Source organism: Rhinichthys klamathensis, unplaced genomic scaffold, assembly GCF_029890125.1.
Source record: "Rhinichthys klamathensis goyatoka isolate OS25496 unplaced genomic scaffold, OSU_Roscu_1.1 h1tg000001l_1, whole genome shotgun sequence".
NCBI lineage: Eukaryota > Metazoa > Chordata > Actinopteri > Cypriniformes > Leuciscidae > Rhinichthys > Rhinichthys klamathensis.
In genome coordinates, this window is record NW_026606555.1 from 1,833,377 (window position 1) to 1,855,463 (window position 22,087).

At 39.3% G+C, this 22,087-nt stretch overlaps 1 protein-coding gene across 2 annotated transcripts in view; it reads right to left on the reverse strand.

Annotated features, from left to right (window-relative positions):
• Window positions 1–3,589: 3,589 nt before the first annotated feature.
• The window catches only part of tab2 (TGF-beta activated kinase 1 (MAP3K7) binding protein 2), a 59,298-nt gene continuing 40,800 nt past the window's right edge, over window positions 3,590–22,087 (reverse strand). Inside the window, exons 2-8 of one of the 2 annotated variants that reach the window (XM_056243617.1) lie at window positions 19,420–19,593; window positions 11,677–13,261; window positions 9,447–9,607; window positions 7,579–7,672; window positions 4,787–4,885; window positions 4,454–4,567; window positions 3,590–4,355 (exon numbers count right to left, since the gene is read on the reverse strand). In XM_056243617.1, coding sequence (XP_056099592.1) covers window positions 4,219–4,355; window positions 4,454–4,567; window positions 4,787–4,885; window positions 7,579–7,672; window positions 9,447–9,607; window positions 11,677–13,261; window positions 19,420–19,521 — 2,292 coding nt within the window. In that variant the 5' untranslated portion in view covers window positions 19,522–19,593 and the 3' untranslated portion in view covers window positions 3,590–4,218. The remainder of the gene's footprint in view (window positions 4,356–4,453; window positions 4,568–4,786; window positions 4,886–7,578; window positions 7,673–9,446; window positions 9,608–11,676; window positions 13,262–19,419; window positions 19,594–22,087) is intronic. The other variant, XM_056244308.1, reaches the window with a different exon arrangement.

Sequence of the window (22,087 nt, forward strand, 5' to 3'; positions counted from 1 at the left end):
AACTTTATTTTTTAGTTTTTTCAATAACCACGCATAAACAATATTCTCTCAAAAATACAAACATGTACATACATGTTGCTCACATATTATGGTAGCCCTGTGTGTGCTATATAGAGTGTAATTTCACCTGTGCCATTAATATGTTTATAAGCAACTGAAAAAAGCACAAATGTCAGAGCATGCCAAAACATCTCAAGGACCCCGAAAAAACCTCAGACCCCAGAGGGTTAAAACTTCATGCTGATTTGTACTCAGCTTTCGCCAAGATAAGCAAAACTAAGACGTAGCTTTACAGTACACTGTTTCTCCATCCATTTATTCTTCTTTTCATATGGTGGTGTGACTCCCCTTCTGTCCGGCGTTAACGGCTGCAGTGTACTTGGCGCGTCAGCACACGCGACGGCTGCAACTACAGGACCAGCACGACAACCGTCTGGATTGAGCCGAGTAGGGGACATCTCTAGGGTCTTCAAGTGGGCACCTTCCGTCCTCAGTGTTTCGTCGACTAGCCCACGACACCTCAAGAGGGCTCGACAGTGACTCTGGCGTCCCAGAGTCACCCCCCTCCGTCCCCCACTCAACTCAGCCCAGCTTACTGACCTCTACATCCCTCCTGCTGCTGAGACCTAACCACAATCTCACAATCTCTCCGCAACCCAACCATACGCGCCAACCCGTTTGACTTAGGCTGTCGAGCCCCACTGGAGCGTTAATATGCAGTTTCAGTGGCAACGGTTCCGTATGGCATACCACCTACCGCAAAACACAATATCTGCCCAACCACCCGTCATTCACGCAATATCCACAGGAACTTATACAAATAAACCAACAGACTCTTCAAGTTTTCAAGAATTCTACGAAACCGTAGCGTGGCGGCCTGTACACAGCCAGCTAGAATCTTTCCGTCTCAACCACAGCCAGTTGCTGCTCCTTTCTGCTGCTTCAGATAAGTTCTTTACTGTGCGACGCAACTCTTGGCCGCTGAATCCGACGTCTCTGAGAAACCGGGTTGTAGAGTGTGCCACAAAACCTCGACAACCCACTTCCACTGCATAAACCTGGACTCTCCATCCTCGCTGTTCTGCTTCAGTGGCCAGATGAGCATACCGCAGTTTCTTCTTCTCATATGCCTCATCTACCGCATCCTCCCATGGCACTGTTAACTCTATCAGTTGAACAATGCGTGCTGATCCAGACCACAAAACAATATCTGGTCGTAGGTTAGTGGTGGCAATCTCAGGTGGAAAAATAAGCCGTTGATCAAGATCAGCCAGCATCTTCCAGTCCCTAGCAGCTTCCAGTTGTCCTGGGCGAGAATTGGTGTTAACACCTTTTCTTGGTGGTTGCTCGCCTGGGTGGAGGAATATTGTCTTCTGCGTGTAATGCGTGTTAATTAATTTACTTTACATAATCTAGCTCATATCATCTTTGATGAAAAAAATAGATTTCTTAAATACATAAATACATTAACTTGATACGTGTTTTGTGTCAACCTTGTTTTTTTTTTTCACCCGGAGTATATTTATTTTGTTAGTCCCTTACTCCTAGACATATCAGGGACGTAACACTCTTCTGCAAAAACAAAGGATTTATAAACGTTCTCGGTCTCACTCCCCATGGCATAAATGAGACCGTTTACTTGCACTTTTCCGTCCTTTATCAAGCTTAGTAGCTGTCCAGAATCACTGCAATCTCTGTCTCCAATCCATCGGCTTATCAAAGGAAAAACTCGAAGGTGGATTAAACTGTGCCATTGTCCTTCACCTATAACCCCATGTAAAATGACTGAGTAGGCTGTTTCTTCGTAGAAACCTCGCGTTTAGACAACCCGTTAAACTACAGTCGCCATGCTGACACCCCTTGCATTTTCTTGAAGTTAAAGTATCAGTAACAGTGTTGAAACGATAAACAATATCATATCATATGACATAAACATACCCTAAATTTTTGATAATTTTCACAAAACTTTCATGGCCCCTAGAATATTTTGTTGTATGCATTTTTGTGAACATGCAATATATTAAAAGAAAGAACAGAGCCGCTGGTTTTAAAAAACAATGCAAAAAATATTCTAGCTTCCTGGATTTTTTTTTTTCAAAACGGGTAAATTTCAGAAGAAAAAAAAATCATTCTGAACAGAATTGTTTTTTTGTCAAAGACCGGATGGGATTCAGAATGATGATCAAAAGTTTCAGTTACCTCTTCATGGGTCAACCTTTCATTTAGTAACATTAGGTAGTTTTGATTTATATCCTTCTTATTGTTTGACGTTAGATTGCATGCGAGTAAGCAATGCTTCTATCGCTTGTTTCTGCTGCCTCTTGAGCCAAAGCTGCTGTACTCCACCATATAACAGTGAAAACATGAATTGACAGAAACTCTCGTCAATGGCGGGGAAAGAGTCAAATAAATGTAAGATAAAAAGAAAAACTCCAGGAAAGCAGACAAAGTTTATTTTTGTTTTAATTTTTTTCCTTTTTTATTTTTTTTTATTTTTTTTACAAATAACTTATCTATTACAAAGACAGTTTTCCCAGCTAAGATCAAAAACATTGGATATCCAAATAATTTTTCTCCCCCTTTTCTTTTAAAATCCATAAACATGACAGACAGGTCTGATTATTTCTTTGGGTTTTTCAAAAGTTAGTTAAACTAGCACAGAAAGTAATGTTTTTGGAGCCAAAAATAGTCTCATCTCAGAAACAAAGCGTAGAATGAATAAATGTTCTCCACAGCAAAGTAATTTTTAGCCTGGATACCAGAAACCAGCATTTGGAAATTGTGTATTCATTTGTTTCATAAATAACGACCTCATTCAACTTTTCAATGCACGACTTATGCATTAAGCACTCTTGTAAGAATGAATGGCAAAACATTCATTTTCTGAAATAAACTTTAGATCAATCGACTAATAAAGTTACAAAACATTTCCAAGGACCTGTTTCAGTTCTGTAACATCTGCAAGCGAAGGCACTGTGCACATGATCCATAACAGAGAACCATGTAAAGACCGAAGGCACATTGTGACATATTGAGCTACACTCAGGGACACGATGATCTGTGCTTCCTGTGCTTTGGCACTTTATAAAACCTGAGCCACAAAGGCTTAGCGGTGGGTACTCCTTGTATTAAAAAGCCCTTGTGAATACTCATCCACTGTTAGGAGGGCACCCATACACCATGGGACAAAGTCTTTTCTCTCAAACCCACATTACTGAACATAATCTGAAAAGCGTTATCAATGCATAGCAACGAAACATTCCTTTCTTGGCACAAAGGTATAAATTCTCCTAATAGTAAACCTACATTCCAGTTGTCACATAGGAAAGCACGTGTTATCTGAGGGCTTTATGGATTTCTTGTGAAGTCCTTTGACCGCTCTGAGGTCAAGTACCTTATTAATAAAATCTAGATCTTTTTCAGTTTTGCTGCATCTGCAGCTCGTACACTGGATAGAGTCCTTGACAAAGAGCATTGTTTTGTCGTTTGCTGTTGCACATTTTAGCATCCCTTTAAGTTCTCACAAAAGCTCAGGATGGGAAACCATTCTCATCTGAGAAACAAAAAAACAACACCACATAGAAATAAATGAAGTCTATAAAGCTATACTTACAGGAAATACATGTGAAATCTTGAGAAAGAAAATAGGCATCAAAAAGCTCATTCTAAAACTATGTACAGTAAAATCTGTGTGGCGGGGACTCCTCTGTAAACTGTACATCTAAAGCATGCAATTTTTTTTTAATTTTTTTTACATTTTATTTACCAAACAAAAGAATTGCGAGTTTAGCAGATTCCACTCATGATCCTTTGGGAACAGCATTCATAAAGCAGTCAAAAACTGTTCCCATGAAAAAAAGGCACACTGGCATCCGTAGCCACACATGTAAACCGTGTGGATGTAATAAACGTGTTAATATCACTGGCAGCACTGAGCCTCTTCATGGATCAAGCGGGTGAAATTTCCCTTGATCTCCCACGCGACACACAAAACTCCCTCTCGACACAGAAGCACACATTTTGTACAGAGACAAAAGAGCTGTAAACATCATCCAGTCTTCAGTGGACATCACAAGACAAACAGACACACAATGACACTGTGGGGGAAAGAGGAAGCTTTATAGAAATCCTCCAACAGGTGTGTCCATGATTTCCTGGAGGAGGCGAAACGGTGGCTGTCGACACGCTTGTGTGTGTGTTGCATGTATTGTGTGTGGCTCAGAAATGCCGAGGAAATTCACACTCTTCACAGCGGTTGAGGGCAGGGTGGTTGAGGAAGGTGCAGGCAGTACAGCTCCACTGAACTCCATCATCCTCCTCAGGCTCTGACATGACCCTCACATTCCTACTGCCCTCTGAAAGAGAACGCACCAAAGTCGTTATCAAAGCCTGTGCAGATGCGAGTTAGAAGGAAAGAGAGGGAAGTGGCAGAAAGAGAGAGACAGAGACCCACCCATGGATACAGCCATAGAAGGTGGTGCAGGAGGTAGAGACGGATCTCGCTTTAACTTGGAGCTGACGTTTATTTTGCGCCCTCTCCTGTCTAGAGAACCTGTGAGATCTACACCTACTCGGCACCACAGCACAATGGGCCGATTGGCAGCAGAGAAATAAAGACAGAGAAAAAAAACTGAGGATGAGAATGAAATGCAGAGGCAGTAAAAAAACCAAAAAAACTTTAAATAAAACCTTTCATTGACAGAAAAATAAGATATACAACAGCAAAAAAGATAAGCAGAAGCAAAAGTGTAGAAGAGACGAGATTAAACGTTTCTGAACTACTGACCTGGTTTTGTAGGACTTTTAAGCGGTTTAGGAGCTACAGGACCCAAGAATCCAAGGTTGTCATAAAAATTGTGAATTGCAATGGGATTAAAGTCTGGTCCTAAAAATCAGAAGAACAAGCCATCAAAAACACATTAGCATAAAACGGGAGCAATAAGAGAAGCTGAACTAAGCAGCGAAATGATACAGTCATCCCTCTGGATTTCTTTCTCATAATGCACACATGCAACAGGCAAAAAGATCATGAAATACAAAATTAAGCTCCTGAATGTGTTCCTTAATGTCATTCACAATGACATGAAGCTTTTCAAGTTATATCAAACTAGTAAAAAGAAACAACAGACACTGAAGTTAAAGTCATTTTTCGGTTAGGTCCAATTCAAACCATTACTGTGATGTGTACTTTTGTGAGATTTACATTTGTCTATTTTTGGAACAGTTGTTCATATGAAACGTAATTAAATATACATAAATATCTGAATAAATCAATGATGATTAAATAATATATATATTTTTAAAACTACATGTATAGTTATATATGGAACTCATTGATAGGCTACTAAAAACAGTAATTCATATAACTTAAACCATGATAGTCTATGTCAGTAGTGTTTATAAAAGCTTTGATCAGGTAAAAAATAAAGCATGTAAAAAATTCTATCAATTTTTTTACAAGCATAAAACATTCTAAACTGCCTGAATAAAAAACATTGCTACTTTAGTGTACCGGTAACTTAATAATCCCAGTTGCATTTTTTATTTATAACAACAGCCGTAATGCTAACAATAAGCTAAATGAATTGACAAAATCTGATGTTTTCAAATGGAAAACATAAATAAAAGACAAGGGAACCTATCAACTTCACATAAATATAAGCATTCGTTTCAAACTACAGTTTTAAAAGGTGTATGTTTTGTTTAAAAGGCTAATGAGTGAAGAGAATGGAATACGCTGAAATATACACTGGAATTTGCATACATTGTCAGAAAATTAAACAACGAATTCATCACAATTACCGAGTCCATCTCATCTGGCATGTTATCAGAAGTATTATTAATGTTTTTGTCAGTCTAGATTATTAAATACCTGCTGACAGAGTGCTGTTTTATTTACTGTATGTGTTTACACAGAACTTCTCTCACAGAGATAATTGATTTCTACATAGATGTTTAATAGCAAATTAAGGAGTTTTAAATTAGCGGATCGTGTTAAAAGCTGCATACGGTGGCCATGCTGGAGCATCTGAGCATCAACCCGGGGAGTGAACGAGACTATGGATACGACTACGAGACTAATGATAAGCATAAACAACAGAAAAAGAGAATTAAATTCAGCGGTTTTATTTCCAACATGCACTCAATGGCTGTTTTATTTAATTCATATAAAGTTACATCTTTATTGGGACATGACTTGATGGATTACCTGACTCAGTGTGTCCATGATTAAAACTACATATCAAGCAGTTATGTGACATCTAATTTGGGCATTAGTGGCTGTTATGTAAAAGTTTATTAATTAACGGAGGCAAGTTATTTTGACTTTGAACATTGACGACTCGTCTCCCCTCAGACGCAGTGCTTTAAAGGGGTCATCGGACGTAAATTTCACTTTTACAGTGCTTAGCATAAGTGAACACACCCATGCTAAAGTTGAGTAAAAAGAGGAATATAAAAAACCTCTTTTGGAAATGGATCTTAATGCCTTAATTAAAAAAATGAGGAGAAATCCAACCTTTAAGGACACCAATTTTCTTTGTGGATGAATAATGTAAAGTTAAGATAAAGTTCCCTTCGCCTTTGGAATTAAAATAGCCCCACATCATCACACACCCTTCACCATACCTAGAGATTGGCATGGGGTACTTTCCATGAAATAACTGGCCTTAAAAATACAAATCTGCCTGCCTATATGGGAATTTAACATAGGGGTGTCCTGACTTAGGAATTTTAACCAAAGTATGTTACAAACTTTACATGAAGACCCTAAAGAATCATACCAACTTGTGGAAAATGGGCATCCGATGACCCCTTTAATGGTGGTGTTGTGTGTAATTCTCAAAACATCCACAAGATGGAGCCATTTATTGATGATTTTGATATTACAAAACCGATATACGTTTATGGAAAAATGCTTAAAATGCTCGCAAATAATTGGTAAAATCGATTATCAGGCGATCTCTAGTACTAAAACATCCCTTCATCACAGCCTACAGAAGTGACAAAATAAAGCAAAGATGAGGAACGAACGACATACACAAGAGTAAATACAAACAAGAGTTTGTTGTTAGTTGCCAACAGCACAGCAGCTCCAGACAAATGACCCTCAAACCCAGTGTTCCTCACATGTGGAGCGAATCAAATCAGCCTCCGTGTCTGTGTTCAGGCCTTCCAGCTTAGCTCTCTCCAGCGCTGGAAAGCTTTGCTAATATTAACACTGGTCCTAAAGCTCTTTCCTGATCATAACCCTTAATTTTACTGAGCTTTTCAGAATATGAGCATAAGAATATGAGCTTCTCTCGGCCATCTCTCTTTCTACAGTCTTTCTTCAAATCTCCGTCTTGCTCATTCGCTCTCCTCCACCATCATACGCCCCCTAATGCTGATTGGCTACACGTTTGTTGTTGTTTCAAACAGCATTTTTCAAATTTCGCTTACCACTAGGGTCAGGTATCGTTTTTTTAACGATTCCGATTTGTATTTTTAAAAATGTCAAAAAATGATTTTGTCTGGAGCCCTGTAGTGCCACACGAGGACATATCCTGAAAAGCTGCGTAAAACTAGCATGGTCCTCACCTCGTGTCTGAAGGAGGTCAATCTCTTTGGTTAAACAATCAATATCGATCTGTAGAAGCCTATTCTTACACCTCAGCTGTTGCATCTCCTCAATCTGAAAATAAAGACATAAGTGGAAGTGTTCAAAAGTGCATTGTGTTGATAAAATACAAAATGATATACAAAATGAATGGTCTGACTACCACTCGTTTGTTACTTTGCATTAAGTCCGCCATATTGGATCGACATGATTTAACAACTATTTTTGAGGCCAAACTAATGAGACAGACCCACTTGTACTCCGTAAAAGCATCTCTATGACTCAAGTGTGCTAAAGACTTCAAGCTCTGACTGACGCAACATACATAGAATATATACACTTTTCAGCGTATTTGAAAACAATCATTATCCAATTTAGTAAAGAATCATAATTATAATCAATGTTGTCAGAGCAAATGTTAGCACACCTAATGGAGAGTTAAGTGTGTGAGCAAAGGCTGTTGCGATAACCGCAGTATTGTAATACAGCGATACTGACAAGGATTGCAAGCAACCGCCACAACACCGATGTTCACTTCGGTTCATAACGGCTACGCCCTTCTTATTTAACACTTCATGCATGTGAATTGAATGTCAAATAAGTTGATAATGATAAAGAGTGAAGAATGTTTTTTCCGCCAACTTGCCCTTTTGGTAACACTTTACTTGAAGGGGTGTGCATAAGACTGACATGACACCTTCATAACCATGACATGACATGTCATGAATATGAAGGAGGGTTTATGCATGTTTATGACAACTGTCATTAAGTGTCATTCGCTCAATAATGACATTTTGAATGCAAATATGACATTAAGATGTCTTTGTTATGACACCTTGACATAAACCATAACATCATAACCTGTCAGTGTCTTTGTCATGACAACTTGACATTAAATTACATTAAACTGTCATGTGGCTGGTTTTGACATTGGCTGTCATGAGGCCATTATAACTGTGTCATGAATATTTTTCATGACCTCGACTACAGTGGTACACATTGAATTTGTCATTAAACAGTTATAATGGCTTCATGACAGCCAATGTCAAAACCAACCTCATGACAGTTTAATGTAATGTTAACCCATAAAGCTAAGTGCTTTCTTAAGTTTGATAATTAATCTGCTAGGTCATGTTTATGACAGGTTGTGTTGTCTTAGAAATGTCAAGGTGTCATAACAAACACATCTCAAACAATGTCATATTTGCATTAAAAATGTCATAACTGAGCGAATGATACTTAATGACAGTTGTCATAAACATGCATAAAACTTCCTTCATATTCATAACATGTGTCATGTCATGATTATGAAGGTGTCATGTCAGTCTTATGCACACCCCTTCAAGTAAAGTGTTACCGTCTAAACAGACAGTGAGTGAGAGAGAGATCGACTGAAGGCGTGTGATTAACTGCGTCAGTCCTTCTTCGGGTCAAGTCATATATTTGTGAAAAAAATACGCTTGCCATTTCCGTAGAGGAAAGCGAAACCTTTGTCATAGCATCCTGTCAAGATTTAAGGGTATCGTGGCAGTCGTAATTGTGATTAAAAATTCGATTGATTGTGCAGCCCTAGTTTCAGTTGTTCTTGGTCAGTTCTTGTTTATGCATTGTGTGGTTTGTGTTATTCTCCTGTGCGTTTATTCAGTGTTTGGATTATTAATAAAGCCTGTTTTGGAATCTCCTTCGTCTTCATGGCTGCTGACCACATCGTAACATTTTTTTTTTATTAATAAAGAACTAAAAATGGCAATAATATAGCATATCCACTCAAAATCACTGCAAGAGAAAATCCTTCACCGTGACAGCCCTAGTTAGAGAGTAAGAGAAATGAAGAGGTACATTAACGTACAGATGGTATCTGACAGACTGAGTTGGAGCGCTGCAGTCGTCTCCTTGTGAGGTCATTTTCCATCTCGTTGACTTCCTCTTTCAGCTTCTCCAGCTTTCTCTTCTTCAGCTCTAATTCATGCCACAATCTCTCCATGCGTGCCCTCTGATGCACTAGCAAAGCTGTAAATACACACAAGTAATTATCAGATACATACAAAATTTCATGTACAAAACTAAAGAGTCTATGAAGTGATAAAACAGCATTCAAACCCCATTTAGCATTCAGCTTCCTTCCATAATGTGAAATATTTTAATTTGAGTAAACAAAATATTTGACAAATTAGGCAGGACTTGAGTTCATCAATCAGTAACTGACTGGATTGTAAAATAAGCTGGTGAATGAGAGTTTGTGGTGGATTGTGGATTTTCTCCTTCACCCACTTTTGAGAAAGCTTTTTGACCAGGAGATGGAAACTGAAGAAATTCTTTTTACTATTTACTAAAATCAATATTGATTTTAAAAAGGTAGAAAGAATGGTATTGAATATTCCTTTTAAACATGTAACCACTTTAAACATTTAATGTATGAAACACAATTATAAAAATACCATATAAAAGCAAATGTATTTTGGTGCCAATTAATTATGCAGAAAATATGAATCATGATTGTATTTCAAAATACAACAGAACTATTGACATTAATACGTAATCCTGTACTGGACAATAAAGAATATACATTTCTTCAGAAACACATGCACCTCATTATATAATCTTGTCAATAAATCAATTGGGTTTATAGGCTGGACAAGTGTCGTCCATGGCAGCACTGGCTTTTTAATAGCACAGGACTATTTCTACTTGGGGTTATTTTTATTGGCAAAAGATGCTGCAATATTTACTGGCACATGAATGTCAAAGTTTGGGAAAACTACTTAGATGGTCGAGTCAGACAGGATTAAAATGACCCGAGCTTCTAGGTAAATATTACATTACCCAACCTTCCAATAACAGTAATCCCATATTCACAAACAAATGTGTCAAAATATGAATATAACACACACACACGCCAACCATTAACAGCTTCCACATGGTTTAATGATCTAGCGATGCCAGAACATTAGATTGGATGCTAAATATCATCTTAAGTGTTTTCAACAAGCTTTTGGAATAAATTACCTCTGAATGCTGTTTTACACAAAATCTGTTCAGTAGTGTGATAGATAAGCTGCATGACTCAAATTCATAATGCATCCTGCTTTAAGACAAAACACACTCAACAGAACATGAAGTGCAGGCTAACTTTTAATGAATTGGGCAAATATCCATATAAGGCAAACACAACACTGCCACTGTTCATTACATTTTACACACAGCCCTAAAGAGCTGGGCTTTCATCCCTATTCTAATAACCAATGAAAGTTAACGAGTGACGAGCTTTGATTGAAGATTGTTATGAGCTTGTCTGTGTTCTCATTTTGGCAAAAATCTCCACGTATTCCAAACGAAAAAAGTTTTACAAAAAAAAAAAACATACAAAAAAGCATGCCTTGCAGTAGGGTAAGCAGTATATTTATATAGGACACAAGTGCTTGTGAACGGCTCTGACATTATTCTCAATATTAACTGAGCAAGAGGTAAAAGAAGAAGATGAATTATTTGGTGTAGCACACTTTAGTACAGAACTACCACTATGAGCAGATCAGATGAGTCTATATCAGGTACTTATTAGCTTAAGTGTCCATACTTAAAGAAATAAAAGGGAAAAATAAAAAATAAACAGCAAATAAAAAAAAATATCTGAAACCTACATTGGCAGTGAGGACAACTCTTGTAGAAATCTTGAAAATACGGCTTAAGATGTAACAATGCTCTGAAATAATATATACAATCCATATTCAAGGCATTATAAAACACCATTCGGTAACACTTTATCCCGATATTTATGCCACTATGTCAACTAGCATTCATTAGAGTAGACTTTCTGCTTAATATCTGCTAACACTTTATTTTGATGATCCCCAACAGACTTTGCAACTATATGTCAACTTATCCTACCCACCCTAACCTAACCGTCTACTAATACTCTAATGAAAGTTAGTTGACATGTAGTAGCACATTTACTTTTAGTTAGTAGAAAGTCTAAAGTGGACTCAAAATAAAGCATGAGCCACCATTCGCAAAGCGTTTAAAAGAACGATTATGTGCGTCACACAGTTCATTACCAGAACCAATACAAGAGATGAACGTACCTTGTGTGTATGCAGCGTCGTCTGCACCCATGCTGAGTCTGCGAGGCTCTGAGCTTTTGTCCCGGTGAGGTGAAAGTGGGTCAGACTGGTACAAGGGATCCGGCTCTGCGTAATGGTGATCGCCAGGAAGACTGAGCAGGTTAGTTGGCTCAAACGTTGGCGATACCACTCCAGGAGACACAGCTGGTGGTTTATTGGGGGAGACAGTGATTTTAAAGGTGTATTTGGTGTTGGGCTGTGTTACCACCACACGAGGAGACGTGGCAGTGCCTCCAGCTGCCACAGAGGGACGAGATTTGGGTGGGTGGTGGTGTATATATGCAGGTCCCATGCTCACCTGGCTTCCTAAAGCCCGCAGACCAGCAGAACCCTGAAGCGTTGGATTGGCCGAGATATAGACTGTGGGCGGGTTCCTTCCCCCTCCATCGTCGGCGGATGCGTTTGTAGAAATATAGAACTTGGGCTGCGAGCGGGGGGTGTTGGGAACAATGGCGCATTCGTCTGATGGGGTAGTAGCAGCAGTGGGTGGGGACGCAGAGATATACACCGTGGGCTGGCTGCGACTGAGCCCAGCTCCTCCAATTGAGATGGGGGCAGAGGGACCCGTGCTGGCAGCCAGAGAAGACGACGAGGGACAGGACGAAGATGTGGAGCTACAGGTGGCTCGCGGGGAAGAGCCCGAGCGCAGGAGCGTAGAGGTGGCCGTGCTCGAACCGCTAGCCCCCCTCTGTGGAGACTCCAACTTTATCTCAATCTGATTCTTCCGAGGCCCAGTTGAGATGTTCTGGATGTTATACTGGCTAAAGGAGGCAGCAGATGAGCATGAGGAAGGCGAGGGTGACGAAGAGGAGGCCTGTGACGCCACGGCCGAGGGGATGGAGGGGGCTTGGGTGTTGGTGGGTGAACTGATAGGCATGTATACGTGTGAGGTTTGATGCTGGCTGCCGCTCCACGAACTCTGGGAAGCTGCAGGATGAGTGATTTGATAGATCTGCTGGGTAGGCTGGGAGGTGGGACTGTACTGCGCTCGTCCTTGTACCTGTCGCGTCGAGCCTGGCTGGGTCATGTATGGGCGAATGTAGATGGAGTTTGGACTGTTCAGACCCGACTGAGGCCCTCCATGTATGTGCAGGGAGGTAGGTGTATTTCGGCCGGTGTTGGGTGCGAGCGTCACGGTGATCGGGTTGAAGCGCGGGGTTGGCGGTGGTCCGTGACCTTTGCCCCCAACCTGGTATAGGCCAAGGTGCTGAGGAGGCTGCGGCTTACGAGTGGACTCCATGGCAGTGAATGCACTGAGGCTTGTGGGCGTGTGTGAAGGCACAGATGGCGTTTCAGGCTGGTAGAAATCAGAGAGGGGAGACAGCACGTTTAAAGGCCCATCGCTCACACTGGGGGTGAGAGTCCTACTTCCATTCATCCTTACTACATCTCGCTGCACTGCACCATGGGTATTCTGAGAGACGCCGAGGTTGAGTTGGGTCATGTGATTGCGAAGATCTGTCAAACTCTGGCTGCCTTCACTATACAAAAACCCAGGACTCACCTTGGCCAGGTATTCGCAACATGCAGCCAAATCGTTTTTATTCTGAGGAAAGAAGAGTGAGAAATGTGTCAGCTTCAGTGCCCAGTTGCATAAAGCACCTTAAGTTTTTCCCTTAAGTATGATACTTAAGGGGAGATTTACCCTTACCTAAGAGAACAACTTAAGGGTGTTGCATATAATCTCTTAAACGGTTCTCTTAGGTAAGGGAAACATTTAAGTGTTTCACGACAGCGATCCTGGATTCACGTTATAAAAGTCTGTTGTTGCCATAGATACGCAAAACACTAACATGTCGGAATATCACGTGTCAGTCCAGTGACGCTATCACGCAACACCGCGTTAGCTCCGAACGTGGCGGCAGTTTGTGTTGTTCACCGTCTCCATGCTTTGGCATTTGTTTAGGTTTTGTGAATGCACTTCTGGCTCTGTGTCTCGAAATACAGCTGAGTATATTTCCATAGCATACCTGTTTTCTTCTGTCATGATTCCTTTTAAAACACAGAATCAGCTCGTTCTCCTGTGAATTTTTTGTCGGCCACACACTCTCCGTGCGTGCACTGACTTAACGTTGTGATAGTTTACATGCGAGTCGCGTGTAATGACAGACAGACAGTCGTCTAGTTTGATAGCGATGTCAAATATTGCGCGTCGATCAAATCGGTATTCTTGCAACAATTTTTCATGGCTAAATTGGTCTAAAGGGTTCTCCCTATTCCCTATGATCTTCAGCTGGTTTCATAAATTCAGCCATGTCGTCTTATTTTTGTCCGCGTTACTCTTAAGGTTACGATTTCCAAACCTTAAGTTATACTTAGGGAAATTACCGTTAAGGGGTTTTATGCAACACTTAACGATTACTTAAGTGAAAAAACAGCATTTAAGGGAAATTCTAAGTGTTTATGACGTTTCACTTAAAAAAACCGTTAAGTAACACTTAAGGGTATTTTTTTTGCAACACCCTTAGGTTTAAGGGAAACATAAGGGCGACTTTAAGGGAAAATTACACTTAAGGTGCTTTATGCAACCAGGCACAGATATGTCTGGGGTAGAAGCTAAATTTAAAGATATACCCCTGGGGTAAGATGTCCCCCCCCTTGGATTTGGTAGCGACAGACCCCAGTGGCATTTCGTTGCTGTTCATTTTATCATTTCATTTAATAATTATTATAATTCATGAGGATAATAATTCCAAGAATTACATTTCAAACATCATTACTCATTGTTCATCATACTCCACAGGTCAACTGAACAACATCAGTCAGTGAGTGCATTCCAGATGACATAAACGATGCCTCTGTAGAGCTTTTGGAAGAGAAAACACTTATGTACATTGCACACTGTAAGCGTAGAAATATTGAGCACAACCCCAGGTTTCCCACAGTGCAAATGAAGTCTGTGATTGTCCTAGTAATTTGTTTAGACCTTTCCGATATTTAGGACGTTTAGACACTTAAAGGAGTATTTTTTGTGGAATTGGCAGCAAGCAGAGAATATCTGTCTGTCATAGGTGCCATCATGCAGCTGAGGTGAAAAATTAAACTCAGAATCAGGTGTATAATTTTAAAGAATTGATTGAGAATCATTGAGGGAAAACCAGTGATTCATCAAAGAAATTTTTTTTTTTTCCCATTGCCAATCAGATATATCTTATATATTCTGCAAAAATCTGATAAAAGCTGGAAAGTTTACCCTGGGAGACAACTTTCCCCAGTAGTGATTTTCTATTTTGTTCTATAATAAATTAATTAGCAAATGTTTAAATTGATTTCCTTTAAAATATATATTGGATGTTGTATCAGCGCAGTTATTCATCTCTAAATATAGTGCAAATATAATAAGTGCTGACTGGTCCTAATGGGTTATCTTCCATAAGTGTGTCGTCTTTAACGTGAGCATGATGTGGCTTTTGTAACTTTTTTTACTTTCATAATCTGGCCTATTTCTGAATAAAATAGTAATTTCAATGAAAGAACATATTGCTCTCTCTCTTCTTTACAACATTTCAGTTATGCTTTACAAGCTAGTAAACTAATCTATCTCATACTTGAAACTTAGCATTGTGTACTATTGGTGGCTAAGATCAATATTGTTGACTATGATAATGAAAAATTGCTTGTAATATTACTAATTTATAAGTTGCTTTAGATCAGGGATTGCAAAAATGTATTGTCAGATGAACTCCTTTGACAAAAAAATAAAAGTTAACTTTAAGTACCCTCTGGGATTCAAGAAGTCAACATTTCAATTTAACAACACATTCACAGTTCACGTTGGTCACTTGACATGCAGGCAAACAAATTTAATGTTTAATATAATAAACAAAATGGCTTCTTTGTAAGTGTTATATCGGTTTTATTTTAATAAAGATTTGATGACTCAATCAGCTTTTTATCCACTCATGAACACCAGTTTGGGAATCGCTGCTTTAGATAAATGAACACCTTATTTTAAGGGTAAAGAATTACGCATTAGTATTTACGCATAAATACACTAGAAATTAATGATTAACTTTTCCACAATGTATTAGTTAAGCACGAACATACTTGTAATTAATGATTAACAACATATAGTTATGACATATTAGCCATAATTTACAATTTATTATAGGATACACATTCATGCGGTAAATAAGCAAAAATAAGCTAGTAATTAATGATTATCTGAATGTACAGTAAATGCCTTTTAGCCATTATTTACAAATTAAACTATATATTATTTTTGTGTAGTAATGTACTTAGTTATATTTCAGTGAGTCACCATAGATCAAGTTAACTAAAGAATATGAAGCTAGTAACTATGTTTAATTTGTGCTGGTTAACAGGAATAAATTGCTAAAAAAATATTAATAGACAATTTGACCCTCTGTTCTAAAGTGAAGGTTATATCCACATTAATTATTGCACTTGAGCGAAATTTAGATTTATTGACAAGAATACACCAATAATTAAGGCAAAAGTACCACTGATACAGGACTAATAAAGACTATTTGCCAGCCTGTTCTAAAGATAGGTTCTTATTTACACTATTGGTTTGTTTAGCAGTTATTCAGCAACGTGATCTCACGAGAATGTGTATTTTTACGTAAAGTGTGGTTCTACAATATTGACAGCACTAAAACATTTCGCTCTGTTCGTGACTTCCGCTGCAAACTCATTTAGGAGGATTACGATAAACAAGACTACACTTTAAAACGAAAATGTCTAAAAATGAATAACATTTCTGTAATTATTTAACCATTATTTATCATGTAATACTTATTTTGTTCGCCGTAGAACACAAGGTGTTTTCTCAGACCAAAATCGCAACACATATTAAAAAAAGAGATCAATTTGATTTGTTCGCTGTAATCCGCATTAGGGCTGAATGAATAATTGCATTTGATATAATATCGTGATTCGTGATATGATAAAGAAAGATTTTTTTAACTGCAAAGGCTGCGATTACACACTCTGGCCACGTGACACGTGAGAGCTTTGGTAAAGCAGTCTGTAGAGGAAGCATCAATAGGCCTGGCCTACAGGAAAGAACAGTTTATGTTTAATCAATATCATTTGTGTTGGTCATACTATAGGGGTGGGAGAAAACATTCTCTCACCAACGATTCTGAGCTTAGTTTTCAACCACATATTCGCGATGGCGTCGAGTGTGTTTTAGAAACACCCGTATTCTACTTGCTTCCAATTCCTCACACACACAGAACTCGAACCTTCCATAAAATAATCTTTCATAAAGTTCGGAAAGGTTGAAGCGAATTACATTGACATTTACTAGCTTTTATATAAAAAAAATATATATAAAAAAAAAACACAACAACAACAAACAAATAGGGTAAGCATGGCATGTGTGTGACGGCCGGAGGTGGGGAGTGTTCTTGGTGGTGAGTGATGGGGGGTCCTTGGGCCCCAGGCTCCAGTGCACATCGTCTTATCGCCTATAGCCCATTGTAGTGTGTCTTGGCCAAGGGGAGATCAGAGACATCTTTTTTTAAAACATTTTTTTTTATCATATTAGCCTTAATTCTTTTTCATTTATTTATTTATTTTCTTTTCTTTTTTTAATTTTAATTTTTTTTTTAAATTTTTTTTATTACTATTTAGTTCATTTTTATCATGTCTGTTGTATCTGTAAGATTTTCTTCTGTTAAGTTATTTCCACTTACACACCCAGTAATACATGCACACACACACACACACACACACACACGTTTATGTACAGTGGGGGAAATAAGTATTTGACCCCTTGCTGATTTTGCAGGTTTGCCCACTTACAAAGAATGCAACGATCTATAATTTTAATCATATGTACATTCTAACAGTGAAAGACAGAATCCCAAAGAAAATTCCAGAAAATCACATCATATGAATTTATAAAAATTGATAACCATCTGATGAGGAAAAACAAGTATATGACCCCCTACCAAACAGCAAGTATTCTGGCTCCTACAAGCCAGTTAGTCTTTCTTTAAGACACAGCCCCAATCCCAACCAATTATCTACATCAAATACACCTGCCTCACCTCGTTACCTGTATAAAAGACACCTGTCAACACCCAAACAACCATCATCCAACATCACCACCATGGGCAAGACCAAAGAGCTTTCTACGGACATCAGGGACAAGATTGTTGATCTGCATAAGGCTGGGATGGGCTACAAGAGAATCGGAAAGCAACTTGGAGAGAAAAGATCAACTGTCGGTGCAGTTATCAGGAAATGGAAGAAGCACCACACCACCGCCAACCTCTCTCGGTCTGGGCCTCCACACAAGATCTCGCCTCGTGGGGTGTCCCTGATCATGCGAACAGTGAGGAATCATCCCAAAACCACAAGGGGGGAACTGATGAATCAACTGAAGGCAGCTGGGACCACAGTTACAAAAGAAACGGTTGGTAACACACTACGCCGTCATGGATTGAAATCCTGCAGCGCACGCAAGGTCCCCCTGCTCAAGAAGAAACATGTACAGGCCCGCATGAAGTTCGCCATTCACCACCTGGACGACTCAGAAGAGGCCTGGAAGAAGGTTATGTGGTCAGATGAGACCAAAATAGAACTTTTTGGCCTCAACTCGTCATGTTTGGAGGGCAAAGAACACCGAGTACAACCCAAAGAACACCATCCCCACCGTCAAGCATGGTGGTGGCAACATCATGCTTTGGGGGTGCTTTTCAGCCAAGGGGACGGGACAACTCCATCGTATTGAGGGGAGGATGGACGGGGCCATGCATCGTGGAATTCTGGACCAACATCTCCTTCCCTCAGTGAGAGAGCTGAAGATGGGTCGAGGATGGGTGTTTCAGCACGACAACGACCCTAAGCACACCGCCAAAGCAACAAAAGAGTGGCTGAAGAAGAAGCACATCAAGGTTCTGGAGTGGCCTAGCCAGTCTCCAGACCTGAATCCAATTGAAAATCTTTGGAGGGAGCTTAAAATTCGAGTTGCCAGGCGACAACCTCGGAACCTGAAAGATTTGGAGGCTGTCTGCAGGGAGGAGTGGGCCAACATCCCTGCCGAAATGTGCACAAACCTTGTCACCAATTATAAAAAGCGTTTGACATCTGTGCTGGCCAATAAGGGCTTTTCTACAAAATATTAACATGCTGTTTGTCCAGGGGGTCAAATACTTGTTTTTCCTCATCAGATGGTTATCAATTTAAATAAATTCATATGATGTGATTTTCTGGAATTTTCTTTGGGATTCTGTCTTTCACTGTTAGAATGTACATATGATTAAAATTATAGATCGTTGCATTCTTTGTAAGTGGGCAAACCTGCAAAATCAGCAAGGGGTCAAATACTTATTTCCCCCACTGTATGTTATTTTCATGTTTACATGTTAATGTCTATGTATGAGACCTTTATGTTTTTTGTTGTCATAATATAATAAAAATAAAATAAATGATTTTATTCACCAGGAACGGGTTAGACGTCTCTACATGACAGGTGGTTTGAAGGGAGGGGCTGTAAAATAACAGGGGTTAGTAACATCAGCGTAAAGTTGTGTCTGTATAACATGCATTGATGAATTTTGCACAAATTCACTTTTGATTTCATATTAACTGGTGACAAATTATGCTGGGTCGAGACGAATTGCAAAAGGATGTTCAAAGTACTTAGGCTTACAGAAACACATCTGATAATAACCCTTGTATAATTGGCACAGAGGACATGGATGGGGAAGTGGAGCATGTTAAACTCACCTGTAGGACACACTCAGACACCACGTCCTCTGGGACTTCTGGAAACGTTTGCCGCAGGTGGTGCAGAACCTGGTTGTCAATCTGCTGGTTTCCCTGTGCCATTCGTCTACTGCCAAAACAGAACGGACTTGACCTCAGCACGCACGCGTCGCTCACCCACTATCTTAGCATCTTCTGCAATTAAAGCGAGAAGACAGAAATGCATATTTGTGAGACTGACTAGCCAAATGAAAAGCACTGGAAATGTGCGACAGATGTAGTCCAATACACTTTAGGAATAATTATGTAAAAAATGCTACAGATAACAAATTTCTTTTTCCGAGCAATCAAGTCAAGTCAAGTCACCTTTATTTATTTAGCGCTTTTTACAATACAGATTGTATCAAAGCAGCTTCACAGTGATAACATGAAAATAATACAACAAAGTTTGTTTCTAGAAGAAAATTGCATCAACGTCCACATTAAGTAAGGCAGATCAATAATATTGTTGGATTTTAAATGTCCCCAACTAAGCAAGCCAAAAAATCTCTTGGAATGATCAGAATTAGGCATTTATGAGTGCAATGCTGTACAACGATACAACTAATATTACTGTTATGTAAAATGTACCAACATTTATAATGATCAAAATAATCTAAGGACACAGATTACAAATACAATCATTAAAGGAGTAGTGAGACGCAACAACTTTAGTCATCTAAATGTATTGGGATTACAAACCTTACCTAAACAACACAGTTTGTGGAACAAGAAATGCCAATTTAGTACCTGTGAAGCACATGACTAACACTGGCAACCTTCCCAAAAGAGATTTTGCTCAACTGGAGGTTTACAAATCCACAAAACTAGCTTAAACTGCCTGAGAAACAAAATGCAGAAACTTAACTACAGAACTGAAAACTACAGAGAGACCCTCTCTGGACTACAACAAACACAGTTTGTTACAAATCCAGCAAAAGTTTCTGCAATGTTACAAAACTTCAGGAAGAATTTAAGAGAACTAAACAAGAACTAGCCTGAATGAATGCAGGACAATGCATTAAAAATGCCAAACTATATTGCAAGGCTAGAAAATATATGGTCAGTTACATAAAGTTCCTCAAAAATCACAATGTAGGCTAGCTCATGTTTAAAGAAATCCCAAAGATCAGGGTTTAAAACATCAATGATTGGCATAGGATGGGTTCAAAACACATAAGAGCCGGCAAAGAGGTTCTCCAGAACAGACGCATAAATCACCAAAAACAAAGTGCCAATAACTGCTGTTTAAAGGCAAAATCTCACTAGCTGACTTGAAACAAGTAGATTTAGGTCAGGGATGTCACGTAAGCGGCGCTCAAAAGTGTGGCTTTATTTCACCTTAAAAAGCCAGGGTCGGCACAGTGATTTTCTTTCACTTGAATAAATATACATATACGGTTTGCGTGTGTATGTAATTGGTCCAGTGGCAGAATTTTTGCCACGCATGTCACAGGTTCTGGGTTCTACTCCGCACTCATATTGGGGTTTTTTGTCATCAAAACCGAATCTGTTCATCAGTGGTTGTATATCATGTAGGGACACGTTTGTGTGCAATTTGTTTTGTGATTTCACTGGAACGAATTCGAGTCTCCGCAACGGATTGAAGCGCGCGTCCGAGAGAAGACTGTGCGCGAGCCACAGAGAACACTGTATCCGCACCACTGATCGCAGCGGCAACGAGCACTTTGATCACTTGATTTAAAAAACAACACATTTTAACGCTAGATCCCATTTTATTTAACAAAAGAACGAAAATAATGCTCTGCTAGTTAACTGGAGATGATTTATTTATTTCTATTGGTACATCCTTGGACAATATCAACCCAAAAAGTGGTGGGGACATGTCCCACCCGCAAATTACGCCTATGCCTGCATGGTGTACAAATTAAGGAGTGTAGCGTGTTCGACGAGCTGTGCAGGTCCACTGTCTCGTCATCCTCGGGCAACCCTGCGCTAACCAACGTTAGTAACGTTACCTCGTCACAATCAGGTAAGTCATTGTAGTGTAACAAAGCGCTTGACCAAATTGCTAATTGTGGTGAACAACAACAACGTTACTGAAATTATTTTTTCCCTCGTAGATGAATGTAGCGTTATGCTAATTGCCCAAACTAGTAGCAGTCCTAATATTAAGCTACTGTTTATACATGTCCAGAGGGTCCAGACCAGGGTGCAAGTTCTGCAAATCTGTTTTTTGGTCTGGTGCAGAGGCAGTCCTAATTTTCTCCCACATGGGCTGCAGCTCCCAAAACTAATACTCATTATTGAAAATCAAAATAAAATGTTCCTCTGTGAAATGAGCCTGTGACATGTTTTGACTCCACCCCTCAAAGAATCGGAATCGAAAAGAAGAATCGGAATCGTTCAACAACACTTTTCAACAGTTTTACCTCGAACCACTGATTAGCTTATAACGCTATTATATAGGGCATAGAGTAAGTAAAAATAAATCGCTAGTTAATACCACTAACAAGGCTCAAAATAGCCCCACACTAACACGCTAGCATAAAGAGGTTCCCTACATGCAAACCGAAGCATTGAGAACTTTGTAAGTCTACAGTAGGGCTGGGCGATATGGCTGAAAACTGTATCACGATATCAGTGTTTCATATCGGTCGATATCGATAATTGATTTTTTTATGACCCA